The 22,752-nt window shown below is 30.7% G+C and overlaps 1 protein-coding gene across 1 annotated transcript in view; it reads right to left on the reverse strand.

Moving 5' to 3' along the window:
- Positions 1–1,045: 1,045 nt before the first annotated feature.
- Positions 1,046–22,752, reverse strand: part of LOC125077963 (translation initiation factor IF-2-like) — a 70,233-nt gene continuing 48,526 nt past the window's right edge. Inside the window, exon 2 of the mRNA XM_047690097.1 lies at positions 1,046–1,096. Coding sequence (XP_047546053.1) covers positions 1,046–1,096 — 51 coding nt within the window. The remainder of the gene's footprint in view (positions 1,097–22,752) is intronic.

Consider the following 22,752-nt stretch of genomic DNA (forward strand, 5'->3'; position numbering starts at 1 on the left):
TTTTTTTATTTACTTTACAACATCCACGGGCTCACAGTTGCCCGTGCCTTTTTTCACATTTTATTTTTATTAATTATGGCGTTAATTTATATTTTTATAATTATGTTATTTTATAAGTACAGAAGATGACTTTTATTTGGTAATTATTAAAAGTCAATTATTAAGTTAAATTCAGTCAACGCAAGAACAGGAAAACCTATTAAGGTATGAAAGCTGACCCAACATTAGTAACTAACTAGATATCAAAGTAAGTATTTAAAAACCAATAAATAATTATATACGTCGCAATTGTTCTTACAAAATTTTCTTCGGCGTTATTAAATATGAACATTTGTATTTCAAACTACATATTTTACGGCCACTGATTTTTAAAATCTTAAATAATTGTATGAATATATGTATTACGCCTTTATTATATCTATAATTACATTTAATATTGAGAAATTGTTATAATTAACATTATTAGATATTATAGCAACTATTCTTATGCTAAAATAATAAAAAAATCCAAAATCACTACAACTACAGTCACTTTAATTAAATATTCAATATTATAGCCAAGAATTAGTTTCAACCCCTTTTCAGGAAGCTTTAGTTCCATAAACAATAAATTGAAATTAATTATTAAACAAAGTCGACTAATGGACCAAAATAATGTTGATAGAGCAATAACTCGGAAAGTTTTAATGTATTTTGCACATATTTCAGTTTAAACTAAACATCAATAATGAAAATATATGTTTAAATAGCATTTCATAATTTTACTTAGATGTTTGGCAGAATAATATTATGTTTAATCTACTTCCATGTGTAAGACACGAGTTGGTTAAGAAGTTGAATAGAAAATCGTCTGTCCAAATTATGAATGATTTAGTACCTAAATTATTGAATACGCGCTTTGATATGTTATCAAAAGAAATTATATTATACAATAAGTTAATTTCGTAAGTTAGTACAGTGCATTCTAAATATTTAAAACTAGCTATAAATTAATTACAGGTAAATGTAACTCATAGCCACCAGCCCTATTTCGCACGTTCTCTTTCTAACGGAAGCGTCGCCAGGACAGAAGGTTCTCTGGACCCCGGAAACCACTCTAGAAACGCAAGCCAATAGTATATAGCCGGATAGTATGCGCAAGCAATCGTATGACGTCCCCCGAAAAGTGGGTACAACTGATAAAGTAAGTTCCAGATGCACAACTCCCTACTTTATGTAGAAGAAACACGTAATTCCCTTTTTCCAGCGAAATAAAAAGGTGTCTGTATACAGACAGTTTAGTCTGCCAGCTATTATCGTCAGGATGATTTTAATAATAGGGCAGGCAGGTATGCATCGCTGAAGAGTCTCAACTAACATCCGCATTGTTACCTAAAAACATAATACACTAGCCTCCACGAACATGCTAGATGTAATCTGGAAGTGGAGAACGCCCCATCAGCATACGGGCCTTGTAATATTATTTTATTTGCAAATATTTCCTCTACAAAATTTTATTACATGAATATATTATCTTGAGATTGTTCTTATATCACGAATTAATATAACGGATTAATGTTATTACATACAAGAGGAATATAGGGTTAATCTCACAGTTGAAAGCGCATTGGTGTGAGGCTTACTTTTGAAACGGAACACAGCAATAAGAAAATTATATTTTTAGCAGAACAATCATATGAACTTGCACAGAACAGTACCAACAGCTAAATACACTATTCCCACAGGTGTTTGTTAAAATACTTAAAGGATTGGTTATATAAACTTCCTACTATGCAATTGCTCGTAACTGATTATTTATCATAAAGTGGTTTATTTTGTGAAAAATAAAAAATATTTTTTGTTTACGTTATTTTCCAGCAATGAAGTCAGATCATAATTATCATATAAGTCGTATATATCCCAATAGTAAAGATTGATAAAATAATAAATACAAAAATTTAACTTTAAAATTTCGTCCGCTATATTAAACTGTATTAACTTATTTGAATATTCAGGAAATAAGTTATATCAAGTGATTTTCAAAGTCCAATATCTTTTTCTTGCATACAAAACATCGAATTGGAATTCAAGTGGCTGATTCAATTCGATTCAGATTTTATTGAATACATTTATATTCCCGAGCTAATCGTCTTCTTACTTTCACATTCATAGATATGCATAGATCGTTTGAATCGCGTTCGAGTCATAAATTAGCATATGAAGATATTTTTAGCCTTCACTTACAAAAGCGAATGGTGTTTTTACAGATACGTGGAATACGAACCGAAATTAGTTTATTCTATATTATTAATGAATAATTTATACTGATACTGTACAAATCATGGCATTTCCCCGTTTAATCTAAATTCTGATCCTCTGGATAATCAATGTATCGTGTGTCATATCAAGAATTATTCTTTAATTATGGCTAAATATTGTGTATTATTGTATCATATTATTTGTTCCAGGTTTATGGGAGAACAATCAAAATACATATTTCAAAGTTAGTCCTATATCTACGTTCCAAAAAATATGTGGCTTTTGCATATTAAATAATGTCATGCTCACGCGTTTAATTTTGTAATTATGGTAATCGATGCCTCAACACAAAAAAAAAGAAAACAAAACAATTTTTTTTGAAAATAATTTCTCTTAGAGTACAATATAACTTTATTTAATTAATTATTTTTTTGGTAGTTTTACGAACGAATATAATTTTTGTTTTTTTTTTTTTAAATTTTATTTGTTATCATTTAATTATTCTCAGACATTGGTATTTTTTTCATTGCATCTGTTATTTATTACGTCATATATAGGGAAAGCAACTTCGTTGCAACCAAACAACGTCTTACGGAATATTATATCTTTATTACAATCTGTATTAACTTAGTATAACATAAATATACATATAAATGTAAATAAAAGTACAACTAAAGAATAAAACAACTTTCTGTTTAATCGATTGAATACATTTTTTCTTATAAAATACTAACAATTAACAAATCTAACGTAGGATATTCCTTAAACTAATATCAATATATTTTCATAATACTATCCTTACCTACCTATATTTATTGCACGTATCAAAATATCTCATCCAGTTCATCTTTATATCAGTCTTCCTATAGCTTTGAAGCCATACATAATCGTACTAAGAATGAATATGGATGTTTTACTTACATACATTTTACTCTCGATCCTTACGTATACTAATAAGGACTTTTAAACGAATTTCAGCCACCGCGTCAAATCTCAAAAACCAACAAGGCAGTTATCATGAAAAAGAGTAAAAACTACGCCGATTGCTGTTAGCGCTATCATATTTCTTCGTTAATCCTCTACCGAGCGATGCCGGTGTAAGAGCATTGTATCCAATAAAAATGTTAAGCTCCCGTTCGTTTCAATCCGTATTGAGTATCGCGGCCTCGGGCAGATTTACATGCATATAGAGAGCCTCGCCGCTATTTGCTTTATTCCAATACACAGATGCAATGTGCCTAGATGGAGTCTTTTGAGCTGCAAACATCGCATCAAGCGCGATTCATGTTTCGTATCTTTTGTTTACGAGATTCACCCATCAGCCTGTTTAGATACACAAAGAATTGAAAATTTTTACATATTTCGAAACATTTCAGTAAACTAACAAAGTATGATATTTGGCTTTGTATTGTGCCCTGTGCCAATTTATATTAAAGTCTAATATATTTTATATAAGATTTTATGAATTTACTATGAACATTTTAGAAGAATGGAACTTGTTATTTAATAGCAGCAGAAACAAATATCTTAATTAAATTAAATATTATTGATGATGTTTATAATGATGTTCTTCTCCGACGGATTTCATTTAAATTGGTTCAGTGGTCTAAAGTATAGATTTTATTATTAAGGGATACATTTAATATTTTAGGAAATACATGGCCGAACTTATTATTTTGTTTTATTATTCATTTGAATATTAATACTTACAATTTGGATACTTATAAAATATGTGTTTATTTGTTCATTTATAAGACGTTAATATATATATTTTTTTAAATTTATTACGTGAAAAGAATATTACGATAAACTCTTAGTTTGCTTCGAGTCAGGTAAGATAAGATGTGTCCCAAAGAAACAGCGATAATATTGCAAGTATAGTCCAGTTCATGAATATCCAACTAAGCTCAGGAAAAACAAACCACTATTTCTATAAACGTTTGCTTGCTGTACTCACTCGCTTTTTCTAAAAAAAAAAAAACGAATGTTCCTGTTATATTGTGTTGTAATAACCGTAACTAAAACAATGAAAATATTCATGGTTGTTATTGAGCTTTTACGATTTTACTGTATCGTATAACATATACAAACATATATATTTAAAATCCGTATTGCACGACAGCTAAATACATACATATATATTTATAATATCTTCTATAATATATGTGCTTAATTTGTGTTTAAAATTCATCTCGTGCTCGGCGGTGAAGGAAAACATCGTGAGGAAACCTGCATGTGTCTAATTTCAACGAAATTCTGCCACATGTGTATTCCGCCAACCCGCATTGGAGCAGCGTGGTGGAATATTCTCCAAAACCTTCTCCTCAAAGGGAGAGGAGGCCATTATCCCAGCAGTGGGACATTTACGGGCTGCTAATACTAATGCTATAATATATATATATATATATATATATATATATATATATATATATATATATATATATATATATATTTATTATGTTAAGCTCTTTAAGCTTATTTGCAATTTTCTGTAAAATAGGCCCTTAGATATCCTATATTTATTTTAATAAAATTCCATTATCTCGAAGGCATAAGTGGTCATATTATAGAATAGGATTTTTTATGTCTTTCAATTAAAAGGAAAATTATATCAAAAGTTCATTTTAGGCTTATGAAAATGTGCTACGTGGGTGATTGCTATTATTATAATATCACAAATGTGATGCAAAGTAAAACCTCCACAGTGACCAGTCCTCGAAGCGAGACGGTTTGAATTATTAATTCCATCAGGTCTGGAGCGGTCCAGACATACTACAAATAGCCATGAAGTAACTATAATCTGATTTTCTATTAACAAAAGTTTTAATTTTGTGGAAATGAGAACTACAAATCTAACCAATTGAAATAGCCAATCAAACTGTATGTTTCTTTATCTTTAAGTAATATAATAAACCTATACTCTATTATTTTTCGCAGGAAATTGTTTAATTTAAATTAAAGTGCTTTATTAAATAATATGCGCGTTGCTATCATCTGACAATGCTTTTCAGTTCAGACGAGTGTATTCAGTTAAAGTTAGTTTATTAAGTAAATAAGTATATTTCTTTATGTATTCCTTATTGCATTCTAAAACTTGAGCTAAATATTTTTCTTGAACAGTATTAAAATAGTAGATCTTCAGTTATTACTATAATGTTTCTTGAACGACATATTTTAGTTTGTTCCCTTCGAGGTTAGTTCAAGTTGCCATTAGTCGAGATGAAAGGTCTTATAATTTGTTTAATTTAAATGATTTGTTTCATTTAAACTTTTTTTTAGAATCTGCAGATTCGGAAATAGAATAATTTTTAACAATAAAAATTATAGTATTTTGTTCAAGAATTAAAGAAGTTACATGTTAGTGTTAGTTCTAAAAATTAATTAAGCTTGAAAAAATACTATTTAATACGAAAAAATATTTAATACATGAATTGAAGAATATTATGCGTGATTGTATTACGGATGCGGAATAATTTGACTAATTCGGTAGTTGAGTTCTAAATTTTATTTTAAATTTGTATTTTAGTTTTATTTACTTTGGGTATTGTTTTACATTAATTTTGTGTGAATTTTAAAGAGCGGACTTTAGTCCGATTTCGTTCATGTTCGAATACGAATTTCCACCACCGTCCTTTGTGGTCATTTTATTTCAAAACAACCGAAATGGTTGTTTTGAAATAAGATCTTAGTTGTTATACATTTTTGGAAAGCTGATAAAACGGTTATGTTTTTAAAATAATCTGCAGGACAAGTGTCATAATATATATGTATCTTGTTGTTTTTAAGGCATTTTTGTGGAAAAAAATTCAAAAAAAAATTTAAATAATACCTTTTTCCATCTCGCATTTTTAAATTTGGACCGATAATTATTGTAAAACAATAATTAACAATAATTATATTGACAAATAATCAGTATTTATTCGTTTTTATAAAGCAGAAGAAAAAAAATGACTTTAATTGATACTTTTTTTTAAATAAATTTTTCAAGTTGCATTTTTGACTTTTTTTGAAAATAGCTAAAAAACTTGATAACTCAAAAATGGTTCACTTTTGAAGTATGCATATGGGGGTTAAAATTACCGCAAATAATCACCCCCATCGCCTCCTAACGCGAATACGTCGATTTACCAATAATCCTGTATATATATGTATATACACCATACAAAAAACCTAAAAGATTCTTCAAGTGTTTCACGAAACAATGACTTTTAATTTTAAGCAATGCTTTTGAAAATGCCTACCCATAGTTAATATATAACCGTAACACTTATTTGCTGCAGTAAATTAAAGAATCTATTTTTATATTATTAGCAGCCCGTAAATGTCCCACTGCTGGGATAAAGGCCTCCTCTCCCTTTGAGGAGAAGGTTTGGAGCATATTCCACCACGCTGCTCCAATGCGGGTTGGCGGAATACACATGTGGCAGAATTTCGTTTGAAATTAGACACATGCAGGTTTCCTCACGATGTTTTCCTTCACCGCCGAGCACGAGATGAATTATAAACACAAATTAAGCACATGAAATTTCAGTGGTGCCTGCCTGGGTTTGAACCCGAAATCATCGGTTAAGATGCATTCGTTCTAGCCACTGGGCCATCTCGGCAAAAAAAAAAAAAAATTATATTACAAATTCAGACATCTAAACAAAATAAAAAAATAAAAATAAAATTTTTATAGCGTTTTAAAAATATTTATAAAGTATATTGCATACAGTTATTTTTAAATTAATATTAATAAAGATTTCAATGCTTTTAAGGAATATAATAAACATGAAAATCTGGGACATTGAGAAGTATATCAGATCACAAATTTGACCGCGTGTAGTATCGTGATATCGATGCAATAAGATTACGCGCTACTGTTATTTTGCAATGCAACCAACTTACAATATCCAACTACATTTCAAATGAAATCCAACTGTTTCAACAATAACATAATACAACCGATAAAGAACCGTATCCCAAATAAATTACATCATAAATTCCTCTACCACGATCATGGATCAGCTACAAAATCACCTGGTGCGTATTCGTAGGCTTCCAGCATTACGTATTTGAATACATACACCTAATAATACCTTCGGTTGTGTTCGCTAAATCCCCTAATTCGCAATGTGCCATTTGCGAGACAATTCTCGTGTGGAATTTTGAAGAAAATCTTCGAGAGGAATATTCTGGATTATTCGTAAGGCATGCGGGATGTGTCGTGTAGCCGTGCGTGATTTAACCAGACCCAAGTGTGATTTGCTATGCTTATACTGAAGGAATTTGCATCTTTTTGTCTTTGTATATCATTTCAATGTGAATACATTTGTGTATTAAGTAACTTATGATATATATGTTTAATTGGATGGTATGATTATAAAACTAAATGGAGTATAAATACCAAGGATTGGTTACTGAATTCAAATTTATCTATTGAACGTAGTTTTCTTGTATCAGGGAAATCAGGGCATCTCCTTTCCTGTCACCACTTACCATCCACAGTATTAGATTGAAGGTAGATTTTTATAATTATTTTATTATCGCCAAAGATACAAATTATTATTAGTACACACTAACAAATACTTATCGTATAGTAAGTTATTTCAAACGAAACATATTTATTACGAAGGTCGTTAACATAACCTTGCTATCGTAATTATTAAACGAACATCTAAGTAATCATTTTAGCAGCGCATTGACGATGTTAAAAGTGATTTTAATAGTTAATTAGAACAATATATCCCTTAGATCGCTTTATTACAGGAAAGGGTACGGGAACTTGCTACATAACACACACATACAGACATAAGTGCTGCTGTATTTTAGTATTTTTCATAGACTTGTGTGAGATTTATGATAATAATATATAATGTTATGGTTTATACGGAACAATATACAAAAAAAAAACCATAAAGCTGGTATACATACTGTTAATAAATAATACCGAACTTGTAATCCCTGTATACACTTGCCTATATGTGGTATGGTATACGCATATATAAAAAAAACTAGCTGTTGTCTGATGTTGAAAATATTTATAGATTAACTTAAAATATTACGTTAATTTAAGACCTATTTGTATGCCATATTGGTGTGTATTCACCCCTTAGGGTAGAATATCTAGTAACGCTTAAATACGTATCTACTCAATTTTTATCAGTAGCCCAAAAATTAATTTTCATGCTTCTAACTTCAAAAATGACGGACTTGCAGACTATTATATATATATACGAAATGTCAACCCCTATTACATCTCTAAAGGTGGAATATCCAAAAACACTTTAGTACGTATCTTCTTAATGTAAATCAGTATTCCAAAAATAAAGTTCATTCTTTCTAACTTAAAAAATTACGGACTACCATACAAATTTGCAACCCATATTTCAACTCCTTATGGGTAGAATTTCCAAAATTCCTTCCTTGTGATATTATATATCGGATATAGTATATCATTTATTTCTTTCAATAATTACAATAATATACCTAGTAGTGTATTATATCATATAAAGATATACACTACTAGGTAAATTAAGTGGAAAATAAGATGGACCAGATTTTATTGGTTTATTTAAAGATAATCTAACAAAGCAATTTATAAAATAAACAATAGAAATACGTAACTGTTACACAAATTGTTCTCATAAAAATATGTCTTCTCGTTCGTTCTTGAATCCTAAATCCTGTCTTATCGTATCGATTAACAATTAGCGATAAATAGTAAGACCCGACCAACCCTAAATAACTCTAATTGGTTCTCCGCTAGTAAAATATACGGGGTCGTGAGCGTGACCAATGGTCGCAAACTCATGTTGCCCGTTTATTTACTTTGTAATGCGGTCTTAACCATCATAAATAGTTTCTGCCTTAAAAGCCTTACATATATTATTGTTTCGCTTTTATTTTACATTTAATTCTATTATAAAATAGTTAATCATGTATTAGTGAAATTGCTTTTATTGTGTTACTCGTCAGAATAGAGGTAGCTTACAAGAATGTGTATATAAATAAATAAATATTTGACAACATCACGTATATTACTCTGATCCCAATGTAAGTAGCTAAAGCACTATGTTATGGAAAATCAGAAGTAACGAACAAACACCACAGACCCAAGACAAAATAGAAAACTAACGAACATTTTCTACATCGACTCGGCCGGGAATCGAACCCGGGACCTCGGAGTGGCGTACCCATGAAAACCGGTGTACACACTACTCAACCACGGAGATCGTCAAAATATATTATTTGATGATAGTAAATATAATGGTATATTCATTGATGATATTAAATTTAAATTCAAAGTTGTACTATTGAGGATTCATTTTCTTAAGTAGTGTTTATATGTTATCCTAAATGCTCACTTATGAAGGAAAACATCGAGATACTTGAATTTAATTTACTTCGAGATACTTAATTTACTTGGTGGTAGGGCTTTGTGCAAGCACGTCTGGGTAGGTACCACCCACTCATCAGATATTCTACCGCCAAATAACAGTACTCTGTATTGTTGTGTTCCGGTTGGAAGGGTGAGTGAGCCAGTGTAATCACAGGCACAAGGGACATTACATCTTAGGTCCCAAGGCTGGTGGCGCATAGGTGATGTAAGGAATGGTTAATATTTCTTACGGCACCTTTGTCTATGGGCGGTGGTGACCACTTACCAAAAGGTGGCCCATATGCTCGTCCGCCAACCAATGCCATAAAAAAAAATATTTATTGTATAAAATTCAACCAGACATAAAGTAACTTACAGTGTCCAGCTATGCATTTGGAAACTATTATTGTTTTAGTTATTTTTGTTTTATTGTATTAGTTGATATGAATTTTAGACGCAAATGCACTATTCACACATATTCCATAACAAAGGATAAATACCACATCAATCAAAACGAAACTAAGTCCTACAGACGGACTATTTATCCTATCGATGAATTGGCAAGGCCCAATCCATGACAATATATTACCAGCCTACAATTCCTTGATATTTTCCTTATTTCCAATTTTATTATAATCATAAAATGCAAAGTAGCTCAAATAACCCATAAAACCGGATGGAACTGGTTCTCCAGCCAGCCATTATTGCTCGATTTTTTTTATTTAATTTTGTTAATAATTTCACGAGTGATTTCGAGTCAATTTAGTATATACTAGTGGATGTTTATTAATCAAAACAATTGCCAACAGGTACCAGCTACCTTATAGCAATTTCACCTTCATGTAAAAAACTATTTCAGAAACCTTCTTGGACATCTTACTGTTGATCTCAGACTTGACCATTATCAGAGAGGCGCGGCGACCAGGTTTATTGCACTATCACCTTGGGTTACGATTTCTACTAAAAGGATTACAGAATCAAATAAACAACTTCGTTTTAAAATACACCTTAATTTGTGGATTCCTAAGCTGGGTTGATGGTACCTAAGCCAGCCATCCCATGATAAGATTCTATATTATTCTCTATTATGAAAAGCTATTGCAAAATTTTAGTCCAGAATATTAGTCAATTTCAAGATAAGAAGCTTACACATTTAAATGCATTTTTGTCAATAAACTAATGAAATGTATCACGATTACGTTAGGAAAGATAATGTCATATAGTTCATAAATAATTAAATAAATGAGCTATTCAGCGCAAAAAATAAGGGATATTATTTCTAATATAACTTGAGTCATCATCAATCGAAATCAATCAAGAATACAAACAAAATCTTCAGTTCTATAAATTGGTAAGTATATATTTAAGTAATATCAATTTCGAAATGCATGCTTTCGAAATGTAACAATTTGTAAAGTAAACATTATTATTAAGACTTGGGTCACATACATTTCCCCTGAGCAATAAAGGGTACATTAAAAATTCTTTTCAATAACCTAATAACATTGCAACTCTTATCCCTGGCGGGTTTATAGTTTATTAAGCAATAATGCAATACCAACGCAATCGCAAACAGCCCTCGCCAATAAAGGCCTAACCCTGAGGCAACTCGCCTAAACTATTCTATGCATTTGAGATTCATTCTATCATCGAATGTGTGTTCGATCGTCAATTGCCAATTACGATTAAGGATTCACAATCATTTAATAGATAAGTTAATTTACTAAAAAATAAAAAACTTTATATTTGTAATAAAACCTTTAAATTCCGTAAATTTGAGTCTTAGTCAATGATTCCTTTAAAATATTTACGAGTTGTTACATTATCCACTGCCAGGCAAAAGCTCTTCGATCATCTGTAGAGAAAGTTTTGAGCTTATTCCTCTACCACACATTGGAACAACAGCAAGCGTTTTTGTTGATTCATAGTCATATGGCTAAATTTATTCCGACATAAGTGCCTTAAGACTTCTTCCTTCACCGTCGAATACGAAATAAATAATAATCACAAATCAAGCTGACAAGAATCTTTATCATTGATATAACTCCATCATCAGCATCTACCATCCAGACCATCCAAGCAAGCCAAAATTCCACGTGTCACCCACCCACAACAACCCAAGGCATAAAGGTGACGTAAAATAAGAAGATAAACCAAAACCGCAATACATTATTAGCAAGCTCGTCTACACCAAACAATAGCCAGATAAAACAAGACCGCAGACCTCAGTATTCGGTATTTGTTTTAACTTCATACTATTACGCTTTCCTGAGGAAAAGGGTATTGAAAAACAGACAGGCAGACAGACAAAGAGACAGGCGGACAACGAAGTGATCTCATAAGCTGATCCGTACATCTATTTCTTTAGAAATAGACGTACGGAACCAATAAAAAACACAAATCAAGCACATGAAATTAAGCGGCTTTGATAAACCAAAACTTCGATTAAATGTCATGGTTCCCAAAGTTGTTGGTCCATTGGCTATGGCGTCGGTGACCACTTACCATCAGGTGGCCTATTTACCCGCCAACCTTCCTATAATAAAAATAAAATAAAAACTTCAAGTGCAAGATACAAATAATTAAAACAAGTTAATACAAAGGATATTATAACATAATCATTAAACGAAATTATACAATCAGTACCTACATTTTAATGATTTAATTATAAAGTTTGTTAGTAATTATAAGCAAAACCTCTATTTATACATAATTAAAACGAACCACATTTGTTTTAAAGTTTTTGGGTATTTTGTGTTCGAAAATTATATAAAACATTTGTTCAATCATAACATTTCATGATTATCGTAACGAACAAAGTTTGACAAAGGATTACATCTAGATGTTAAATTCAAAAACATATTTATTTCGATCCAAATATACATAATTAAGTTAAAAAAGAAGATCATTAAAAATTAAACGAGATAACCCAGTAGAACGCACCGGATCCGATGACTGCGTGCTCGAACCTAGATCAGCAACACTGAGCTTACAGTTGCTTAATTTGTGTTTAAAACTTGTGATTGGCAGTGGAAGAAAACATCGTGAGGATACTTGGATGTCTCGATATTTCACAAAAAATCAAACATATGTATGTCTATCTACTGACCCGCTTTGGGCAGCGTGGGCTTCAAGCGTTTTCTTTAAGATTAGATACGATTGCTCATCTCCAGTATCGGATGTTATGTAACTTGGTAAGCCAGGCATAGATAATAGCACTGGCTTTTTAAAAGGGAAAACAACAACGCAATTTAGGAAACATTTCAACTATTATCGCGATACATGAAACATACCACTAAACGTGTTGTTTTATTCGCGTCTATGCATACACTGGACTCTGCGTTAAGTTTGCACAGAAACCGCCAACACGTCAAACGTTTACCCCAAACCGTGTAACATAGTACGCTCCACAAACGTGCAACGTGCACATATCTACTATCTACTGTAGCTATTGCAGGATCGAGCAGCGCTACAGCTCGTGAACAAAGATAAAATGACCTATGTGTTTTAAGAATGAAAATCAATATTATAAACCTAGTACAAAAATAATTTAACTAGACTGTGTTTTGAAAATTTCAATAAGGAATTAGATTATTAAAATTTTATGTCTTTGAATTTTCACTGGAATTGTTTTCAGAGTTTATTTATAGAATATATTTGATTTATTCAACTTTTTATTTGTACCATTTACATCCGGCGTTTTTTATATAAATATTATTTAGAGAATAAATAAATAAAACGCTTTTTATATTTTTTGGTATAAATATTTTACAATTAATTTAAAAACTTCCAAATGAGGCCGAGAGTTAAACATAAAATAGATTACGAAAATGTACAAAAATATACTAAGCACAGAAAAAATAAATATTGAAATAAATCCGTTTATAAATAGTAATCAGCGCACACAGATAAACATTAATCCCATACTTATATATAATCCCATATAGTATACTTTATAATTAGTTATCAATGTAATATCGGAAAATATTTTTGTTTAAGTTTTATTATTGTTTCCTATTTATTCAATGTAATAATATATAATACCGTTGTCAAAATAAATAAATACTTAGTTCTAATAATAACAGCTATTATCGCAGTTTATCTTCAAATAAATTTCTAAGCAATCTTTATCGTAATCACTCTATAACTACAAAAAAATTCAAATCCAGATGCAGATTTTATTAAATCCCAACAAACAGTACGACTGAAGATGGCATGTTTAAACATACTTGCGCTGAAATCATATTTAAATACCTAGCAGGCAGATCGAGAGGGATAATCCAAAAATAACTAGACAGACAATACGATGTGCACGTTTTCAAAGCTGTATTGGGTTCAAGAGGGAACAATAAAAACTGGGGTACCGATAAGGACCTGTCAACAACACAAATTTCTTTGCGAAAACCTCACAATGCTTTAGAAAAGCCACGCTGTCAAGTTATAAAAATTGTTCTCATAATAGACGATGTATGCTGTTTATAGAATTGAATAATCTTATCATTAAAAAATATCTTTCAAGATTTGTTCGGTAAATATAAGCATAGATCAATGTCTATGAAAATATTAATATAAAATTTAAAAAAAGAACATAGAATATCATTTAAAAAATAAATTCATTTCTCTTATTTTTATTATATTATATAACAACACAGTATATTGTATATATATTTCAATGGCGGAAAAAAGCAAGAAGGCAAACAGGGTAGCATAACCGTTTGTAGTCATACCATTCGTCTTTCCTCAAGGCATAAAAAAAAGTATTTGAGTACCTATATTATTATAAGTCCAATACACAGTTTTGTTCAAATAATAATCCTAAAGAGTAACAGGAAAAGAGAATTATATTATTATTACCCAGAAGCCGATTATATTTGCTATTTTAAAACTCATAAACACAGTGTGTATTTAATATTATTATATGCGAGTATTCCTTACATTATTCATTTACAATTTCGTATATAAAATGCAGAATAAACATCGAAATTTTCCATTCGAAAAAAAAATTTGTTAATAATACAAACAAAGTGTACATTTTATTGTATAAGAAATAAAATTAAAAAAAAATCTTAGATGGTTCCAAGTTTCTGTCAAATTTTCATCTATATGAGTATAAAAGTTAATTATATAAGTATATTATATATCACTTTAAATAATACCAAACATGATACAAAACAATTCACGCAATAAATTAATATAGAAGTACGTTTTTCATATTTTTCATTACAAGTTTATTGCAAAGGGAAGATACAAAGTGGTTATAAACAAAATTTATTAAAATGATCAAAGGTCATACTCATAACGTACTAACTGTATGTGTAATTACCAGCCTTGTAAATGAAATTTCGTATGCTAATTGACTAAATACAATTAAGGGAGCGGAGCTAAGATTGCGAGTACCCCGTGCGCCATTCAATGATATAATTTTACTGGAATAGTCTATGAAAACATACGAGATAAATTTATTCAACATTTTATTATATTAATTACACATAAAAAAAACCGACAAAATAATCAAAAAAGAACTATCAACGTGTATAAAGCACATTTAAAGATATTTATTCGCGCACACCTAAGGAGGAAAAAAAGACAAATTAAAGAAGTACGGTACTTACAAATATGAAAAAATAAAATGTACAACGAAAATGGTTTCTTAAAGTTTTTATCGCTTTATTTACTACTTAAGAAATTGAATGTCCGCACGCATATTGTATTGCGACAAGAGGAAACATTTTTTAATTATATAAGCGAGTCAAAATATATATTCTGGTACAAAATGACATCTTCATCGACTAGACTGGACTGCTACAAAATAGAAAATGGACAAAGTGATAATGTGTTGTATAAGGGTAAGCCGAAATCAAACTTATAATTCGACCTTTTTTAGTTAATCATTGGCACGGTATCCACCGCTGAAATACAAAACTTATATTAAAAAATAATATAAAACTAGTTGAAAGTAATTTTATTACAAAAAAAACATAAACAATTTACGATAAATAATCTCAAAATGACACGGAAGCCTATAAAAGTCTGCAGAGAAATAAACAAATTTCAAACATAATTTACCACTCTACGGTCTCTGAGATTGGTGGACAAAGCCTTCTAACCACTTTTTGGCTCAGATTTGTTCTAAATAAAACTTTGCTAACGATCTTTGACGTCTCGACAAATACCACCAAAATTATTTCAAATTCTAATTAATTACAGAAAATCGAATCTTATTCTAAGCCATTAATTGTAAAGATTTACGTGTTTTAGCGATTTCCGGAAGATCTTCAATTAACTTCAATAAATTTTCACTTTATAATTATATTTTAGAAACAGCCACTTCCAGAGAAACAAAATATAAAGTCAATGTTAATTAAATATCAAGTTAGGCCGGCGCAGGTGGCGAGGAGATCGCGATAATGTGTGCCCGCTGTATTTCAGCTCGGGTTTGAGGTAAACCTTATTCATGTGACTAGGCCTTATTTTATTTTTGAACGGAATTTATTGTGGATTAACCACTTTTGCGCACTTACTCCCGTTTTGTAAATAGGAATTTGTGACGTTGTATACTTTTGTAATTTTAAGACCACAAAATTTAACATTACGACCCACTTATTTTCAGTAAATAACACATTGGCTTTAAAAATTTAAAGAGATATTTCTCTTTATTTGTTCATAAGACGAAGTTACTCAAAAAAGGTTATGGTTTTAAAAATCATTATCACATTATAACTAAATACAAAACAAATTAATAGATTATTGGAATAGGCACCAAATTATTTACTTTAAATTCTTAAACTATCTATGTGTTTAATAAAAAACTTAAATAAAAATAACGCCTAGAAATATAAAAGATAAAATACAAAAAATATATAACTGGTACTACCTATTTGTGTCTGCCTAACAGATATACTAACTGCAAATATGTACAGTGATATAATTTGCTAAATAACATATGTAGTTTTATTCTTCCTTACGACCCATGCTAAATATCACCGCAAATCTTACCTTACAAAGCAAGAAGCACGGGCAGAGAAAATTAAAACCATACAAAAATACATTCACAGCCGCGAGTGCCGACTGATATACCTATACTCGTAACAAGACGTTAAATCCTTTTCTAGTTACGTAAAATAAAGTCAACTTTAATAAGAAAACAAATAAAATCGCTCTACAAATATAACCAGCAAAACTAAGTTTTACACCGAACAGCATACTAGTTTGCAATAAACACCGTACCATCGGTTTTATACCGGTTATACGATTATTATAAAAGACGGTCTCACCAAGATCTTTTATTACTTTCATAATATTACTTGAGAAAATACTTTCTTTAAACTTGTATTGCGGGAATGCTATTATTATTATTTTTTTGGTTAGTATATTAAAACATAAGCTAAGTAATTATCTGCGTCCAAAATGTTCTTTTGGTTTCAGTTATTTTCTATTGAAAATTATTTTCTACTTGTTATTTTCTACTTGTTACTACAAACAGTAATATTTCTTGTAATTATTTGTATTGTACATTATAATAAAAGAAAATACGATGAGTAAAAAAACCGTTAAAATGTTTAAACGAATCATATTAATTGTATGTGTTCATAATAAACGATACATTTCTTGAAAAAAAAAAGGCTTATAGCTATACTCTATGTAGAAAGAGTTTTGACACTTTACACGACACTATTGCGTATATGGTTGGTTGATATTTTAGTGACTGAAATTAGATTTGTACCATATATCTAATAACAAAAAACGTCACAATTATAGTAATAGTAAATTGATTTTATGTTGTGACCTTTAATCACTAATAATAAATCACGTTACATAAGTATATAACTTTGTACGCAAATCTTTGAAATTTCAAGAAATCTCTCATCCCATCCTCACAAGTTTTTTTTTAAATATAAAGTAACACTTCAAATAAAACAACATATAACTCAAATTATACGCGGAGCAGAAAAAGCTACTTCCATAGAAATTAACTAAGATGTTTATATTATTCCCTTTTGCACTTTTTCCGAAGCGACGTATAAGAAATGTTAGTGAATGAAAGAATCGGCGCCCAAGTCACGTACCAAGCGTTTGCCAGCCTTGATGACTTCATGCCCGTGCCTTGATTACGTAACTCTATCTTTAAGGAAACATTACAGATAGTTGTAGATGAAACTATCCATTACTTGCTCAGAACATTGAGCACTTCGTTTGTTGCATACAAGCCAAGCAATGCAATTGTATATTAGTAAATCGTCGCTAAACTTAAAAACTAGTGACATGTCTTTGTTCCTGATACTAATGACAAGATTGCCTGAACTATTCTAATGGTCGATATCGAACGGTACCAAAGTATATAAGTGTGGCGTAAACAAATATTTGATCGTCTCAGAGTCAATAAACAGTGTTTTGATAATAGAGGTTACGATTCGAACGATTGTAATTATTCGAAACTTTTTTTGTGACAATTTACGCACACCCTCAGCTATGTTACATTAACATTTAAAATTTTATGAAGGATCTTAATTTTTTTTAAAGTAGACACAACTTGCATCTTCTGATTCTTAACTTTGCACGATCGATGTTTTATTATTTTCTGCACTCCAAGGCAAATAAATATAGTTTAATTATATATAATTAGAAAAACTCTGAACATATGCTACTCACTTATCACATTCTACCGTCAAACAGCAATACTTACCATTGTTGTGTGTAAGGTGATGAGTGAGCCAACTTTATTTCAGACACAAAGGACATAACTAATAATAAGCTTCGTCTAATCAAACCATTAAAACTGCCATTTTGACAGAAAACTCAATAACATTTGACTATATAGGCATATATAGGCATATGAACTGATACGATTTATATGCTACTTTGTAATTTCGCAATAAAAGTATAATCAAGCTTAGAGCCCGATTCTTATATGAATTTGAATGACTGTTGAGTAGATATTTCCTGTATCTTAATAAATATTACTGAAAACTCGATGCATAAATAAGGCTCTTTATAGATAATATATATATATGACTTAACTGCCGTTAATCGAATAATAAAATCGTAGGTCTAGTTCTAGCAACTTTGGCCGAAGATCCCAAAGTCCTGGGTACGAATTCCAGAAATAATGTAAAGCTGCTGGTCTTGTGCCTTAATCCTTCCCGGTCATATTGTATGTGCCATCCCTTCGAGTTATGAGAGTGTGAGAATAGAGAGAGCACTTGTGTTTGTGCACGTACTTGTGCACTATAATATGTCCAGCGTATTTGGCTAGTTTCCCTTGAGATTGGCCGCCATTGACGAAATCGAGATGGCCTATTGGTTAGATCACGTATATTTCAACCGATGATTGCGGGTTCAAACCCAAGCAAGCACCACTGAATTTTTACGTGCTTCATTTTTGTTTATAATTTATCTCGTGCTCGGCGGTCAAGGAATCGTGAGAAAACCTACATGTGTCTAATTTTAACGAAATTGTGCCACAATGTGAATCCATGAACCCGCATTGGAGTAGCGTGGTGGTATGCTCCTAACCTTCTCCTCAAAGGGAAAGGAGGCACATGTTGACGAAACCGGTAAGGACGACATATCATCATTCCACACTCAACTTATATTCACTTTTGTAAGCTTGGCTTTTAACTTTCGTTTTGTCATACTTAAGCATCGCCGTGCAAGAATAATAAATTCAGTGAAAACAAAAAAAAAAATGTGATGGAAGAGGATTAGTTCGTGAAATGATGAATCTAATTTTCCCGCCGCAGCTGAGCTACAAAGGAAACTTGCAATTTAAAATTTTTCGATGTTTCCATTACGTTATAAGCATTCAGGAGATGAAAAAGTTGATTAATCCGCCGAACTCTGCGGTTCATTTTAAAAATCACGAGAGAAAAATATAAAATGATACAACGCGCTTCATTGAAGAGAAATAAGAAATTGTCCTCTTTTTGGGATTTTTGCTTTATAAATGTCAATCTGTGTTTGATTTTATACGATGGGTAGACTGCATAGTAATTGCGAACCCTAATATTTTTATATGAGCATTTGTATAAGCATACCAACTATAATTGAACTATCTATGAATGAAAAGCAACCTGAATAAAAGCTCTTACTTTTCCAGCACAGCGTTGGTAGTTTGTTTTTCGCTCATTTACTCTTTTTATAGTATAAAACCTTTTCATTGGCACCTGTGGTTGACTGATTTTATGTTTTTTTGTGTAATTTAACACTGGCTATTTTAGTGTAACCCATCAACTTACAATGGAATCGTCGACCCGCATTTGAGTAGCGTCGTAGAGTAAGTATGAGTACTTCAAACCTTCTGTTCAAAAAGAAAAGCAGTCCTTAGCAAATAACGTTCCCTTGTACTTTTAATTTAACAGTGACTAGGGTGCTTATTCTGTATGATATGTTATCTATAGTAAGAAATTAATTAAATAACAGTACCTTCCTCCTTTATTACGCAGGAAAGCAACAGCAGTTGCGTACAGATACAGATAGCACTACATGTTTTTTTTGTTTTAAAAAGTGGTGCCCTTTCGAAGTTCGACGTATTATATATTATATTATATGTCATAGAACAATACAATGATTTTCTGTAATGATATCACCATAAATCTGTAACGACGTACTTTTAAAGAGTTTTACGATCTGTTTTTCAGATTTACTTAAATAAAAGATTTACGAGCGCTTCCTAGGCTTATGATTGCTATAAACGAAGAGTGAAGTAACTTTTCAGTAAAGGGGTGTAAAATTTATGATTGAAACCTTTTTATGATAAAACTCATCACGTGGCTGAATAATTTCGAACACGTTATTTATTATTTTGAGCCGTAGTTTTTTTTTTTGTTATGAAAATTAATTAACCCTATTAATATACTGTAACGGTTAATGTTTAATTGATTTTGCATGCAAATGTGTATATGAACTTATTACTGGGGTTACTGTGATTAAAAACATTATGATTTTGTTTCCCAATGACTTCACAATTTCACTTTCCTGAACAAAATCCAATACTTTAGATTTCCGTCAAAATAATTTTTCCAAGGTATGTTTTAGCTTGCATATCTTAAAGTTGAAACTTTACATGATGGTTCAGTTCCGATAACGATGTATTTTTATAGATAACTTGGTCTAATTCTTCATCCAGAATAAGCTCTAAACGAGGGGGGAACTCATCACCGACCAAAAGCAACGACGAATTAATGAATACACCGAAAAACTTATTTTTAAAAATACAAGCGCAAATATTAATTTATTCGATAAAAGGGCTTACAAATATAAATAAACATGTCGAAAGTACATAAAAAAAACCTGCAATCAGTGAAGAGCCGCCTAACTAGAGTAATTCTACGGGATTTTATACGTAGCGATATGAAATTTCATCAACAAAATACAGCGTACAGACACAATCAAACCAAAACATTTTTTTTTTCGATACATCTTAAGGAAATACAATTAGTTACACTGTTTTGATATATAGATAAATAAAATGTTGTTTTGAATAAAAATGACTTACAAAATTAAATCATTGTATATTATACAACCTTTTCTTTGTGATCTCTCGATTGTTGCATCGAGAATGCATTTACTATTAAGTGGTGTTATCGATTTCCGAGATACGATTGTTCGAGTTCCTCACTGAAGCTAATCGACTTGAAACCATTGTTACCGGCTCATTCAGTTTAACAGTTGAAAGGTTTAAACTTAACGGCTCAATCGATAAGAATACATTCGAAAACGAAAACCTCTATTAAAGTTAGTTTTTAGCACTTTTGTTTCGTTTGTTTAAAAATGAATTGAATTATTGCTTAAAAGAGACTATTGTTATTGGCACAATTAACTTAATTTTCTATTTTTATTTTGACTAATAGGGTGAAAGTTTATCCTTTTTTATGTAAGCATCGTATTAAAAGGCTTACTTATAGTGATTGTTATTAGTGGTCGCTCGTTCTTCAAAATTCGACCCTCATTCATTGCTAACAAAACTATAAGGTACTTACAGTGTATTCGAACTATCGAAAAATAGAGGTTTCAGAGTCTGTTTATCTCATTCAACGCATCATTGTTGCAAGATCGTTTGCCGGTTAATTTCATAATACTAAAAAACTTCAAAGGGTCCGCCATAATTGATTTAGAATGACGTCACATTATTTTTCGAGTTAAGCTCAACAAGCCCTTTTATTTGATACCCGTATTGTAGCAATGCATTAAAAATAAATATTCTGCCATCTTGGATGGTACGCCATATTGGATTTAGAATGACACGTCATACAGCGTATCGTGTATTCAAACTAAACGTGTATTCAAAATTTCAGCTGAATCGTAATCGTAATCAAAAATTTAAAGTTTCTGTAATCATTAATAATTTAGATAGATTTAGATTAATAAAGGATCCTAATATATTATTATGATGACTTTTCTTCTGACATATAGGCAAGGTTAGCCATGTCAACTTACGTAAACGGTTTCTTTAGGCAATTTATTTAGAAATTATATATTCAGATATTCTTCGTTTATTACTCTCTCTATAAGTAAAAGCCACACCAAAATCCTTTAAGTAGTTGAGAAGGAGTAAGCGGAAATATAGACTGAGGTAAGGACGTTTCATGCTATTTACAGATTTTAGAAGATTATGATAATGTGAAAAGTGATTTCAACCTTAAAGTCCTAGATTCCCTCTTGTCCATCTACGATACAAAATTTAAATTTAGTTTCCATAGAATTATCAAAATACTACGATATTTTAATATCTAATAGGTACACGAATAAAATAAGTCTAGACAAGGTGACTCAGAATTTGATAAATTATTTCATAAAACAGGATAACAAAAAAATATATTTTTCATAAAAAAACATTCTGTATGTAATACAAACAACGCTTTAGAAATATAATATTCGCTTACTCCTACTTCATACAACTTCTTGTAAGCTGAGAGTTCACTTGCTTTTTTCTTTTAATAAACAAAGTCGTATCGAGTATTCATCTAGCTACGAAAACCATTATATGCCTTCGAAATAGAAAAAAATCCCTGAATAAGTACCGAAGTAGAAACTTAATCCGTTTATTGATTCCGAGTTCTTTTTTCTTCAGTTCTATATATTTTTATGGCATTTATTGAACTTTCTCGAAAACACGGCTATAAACTCACTGCTTTCATTCTCTTTTATTATGTGCC

Source organism: Vanessa atalanta, chromosome 4 (genome assembly GCF_905147765.1).
Source record: "Vanessa atalanta chromosome 4, ilVanAtal1.2, whole genome shotgun sequence".
NCBI classification, from domain to species: Eukaryota; Metazoa; Arthropoda; class Insecta; order Lepidoptera; family Nymphalidae; genus Vanessa; species Vanessa atalanta.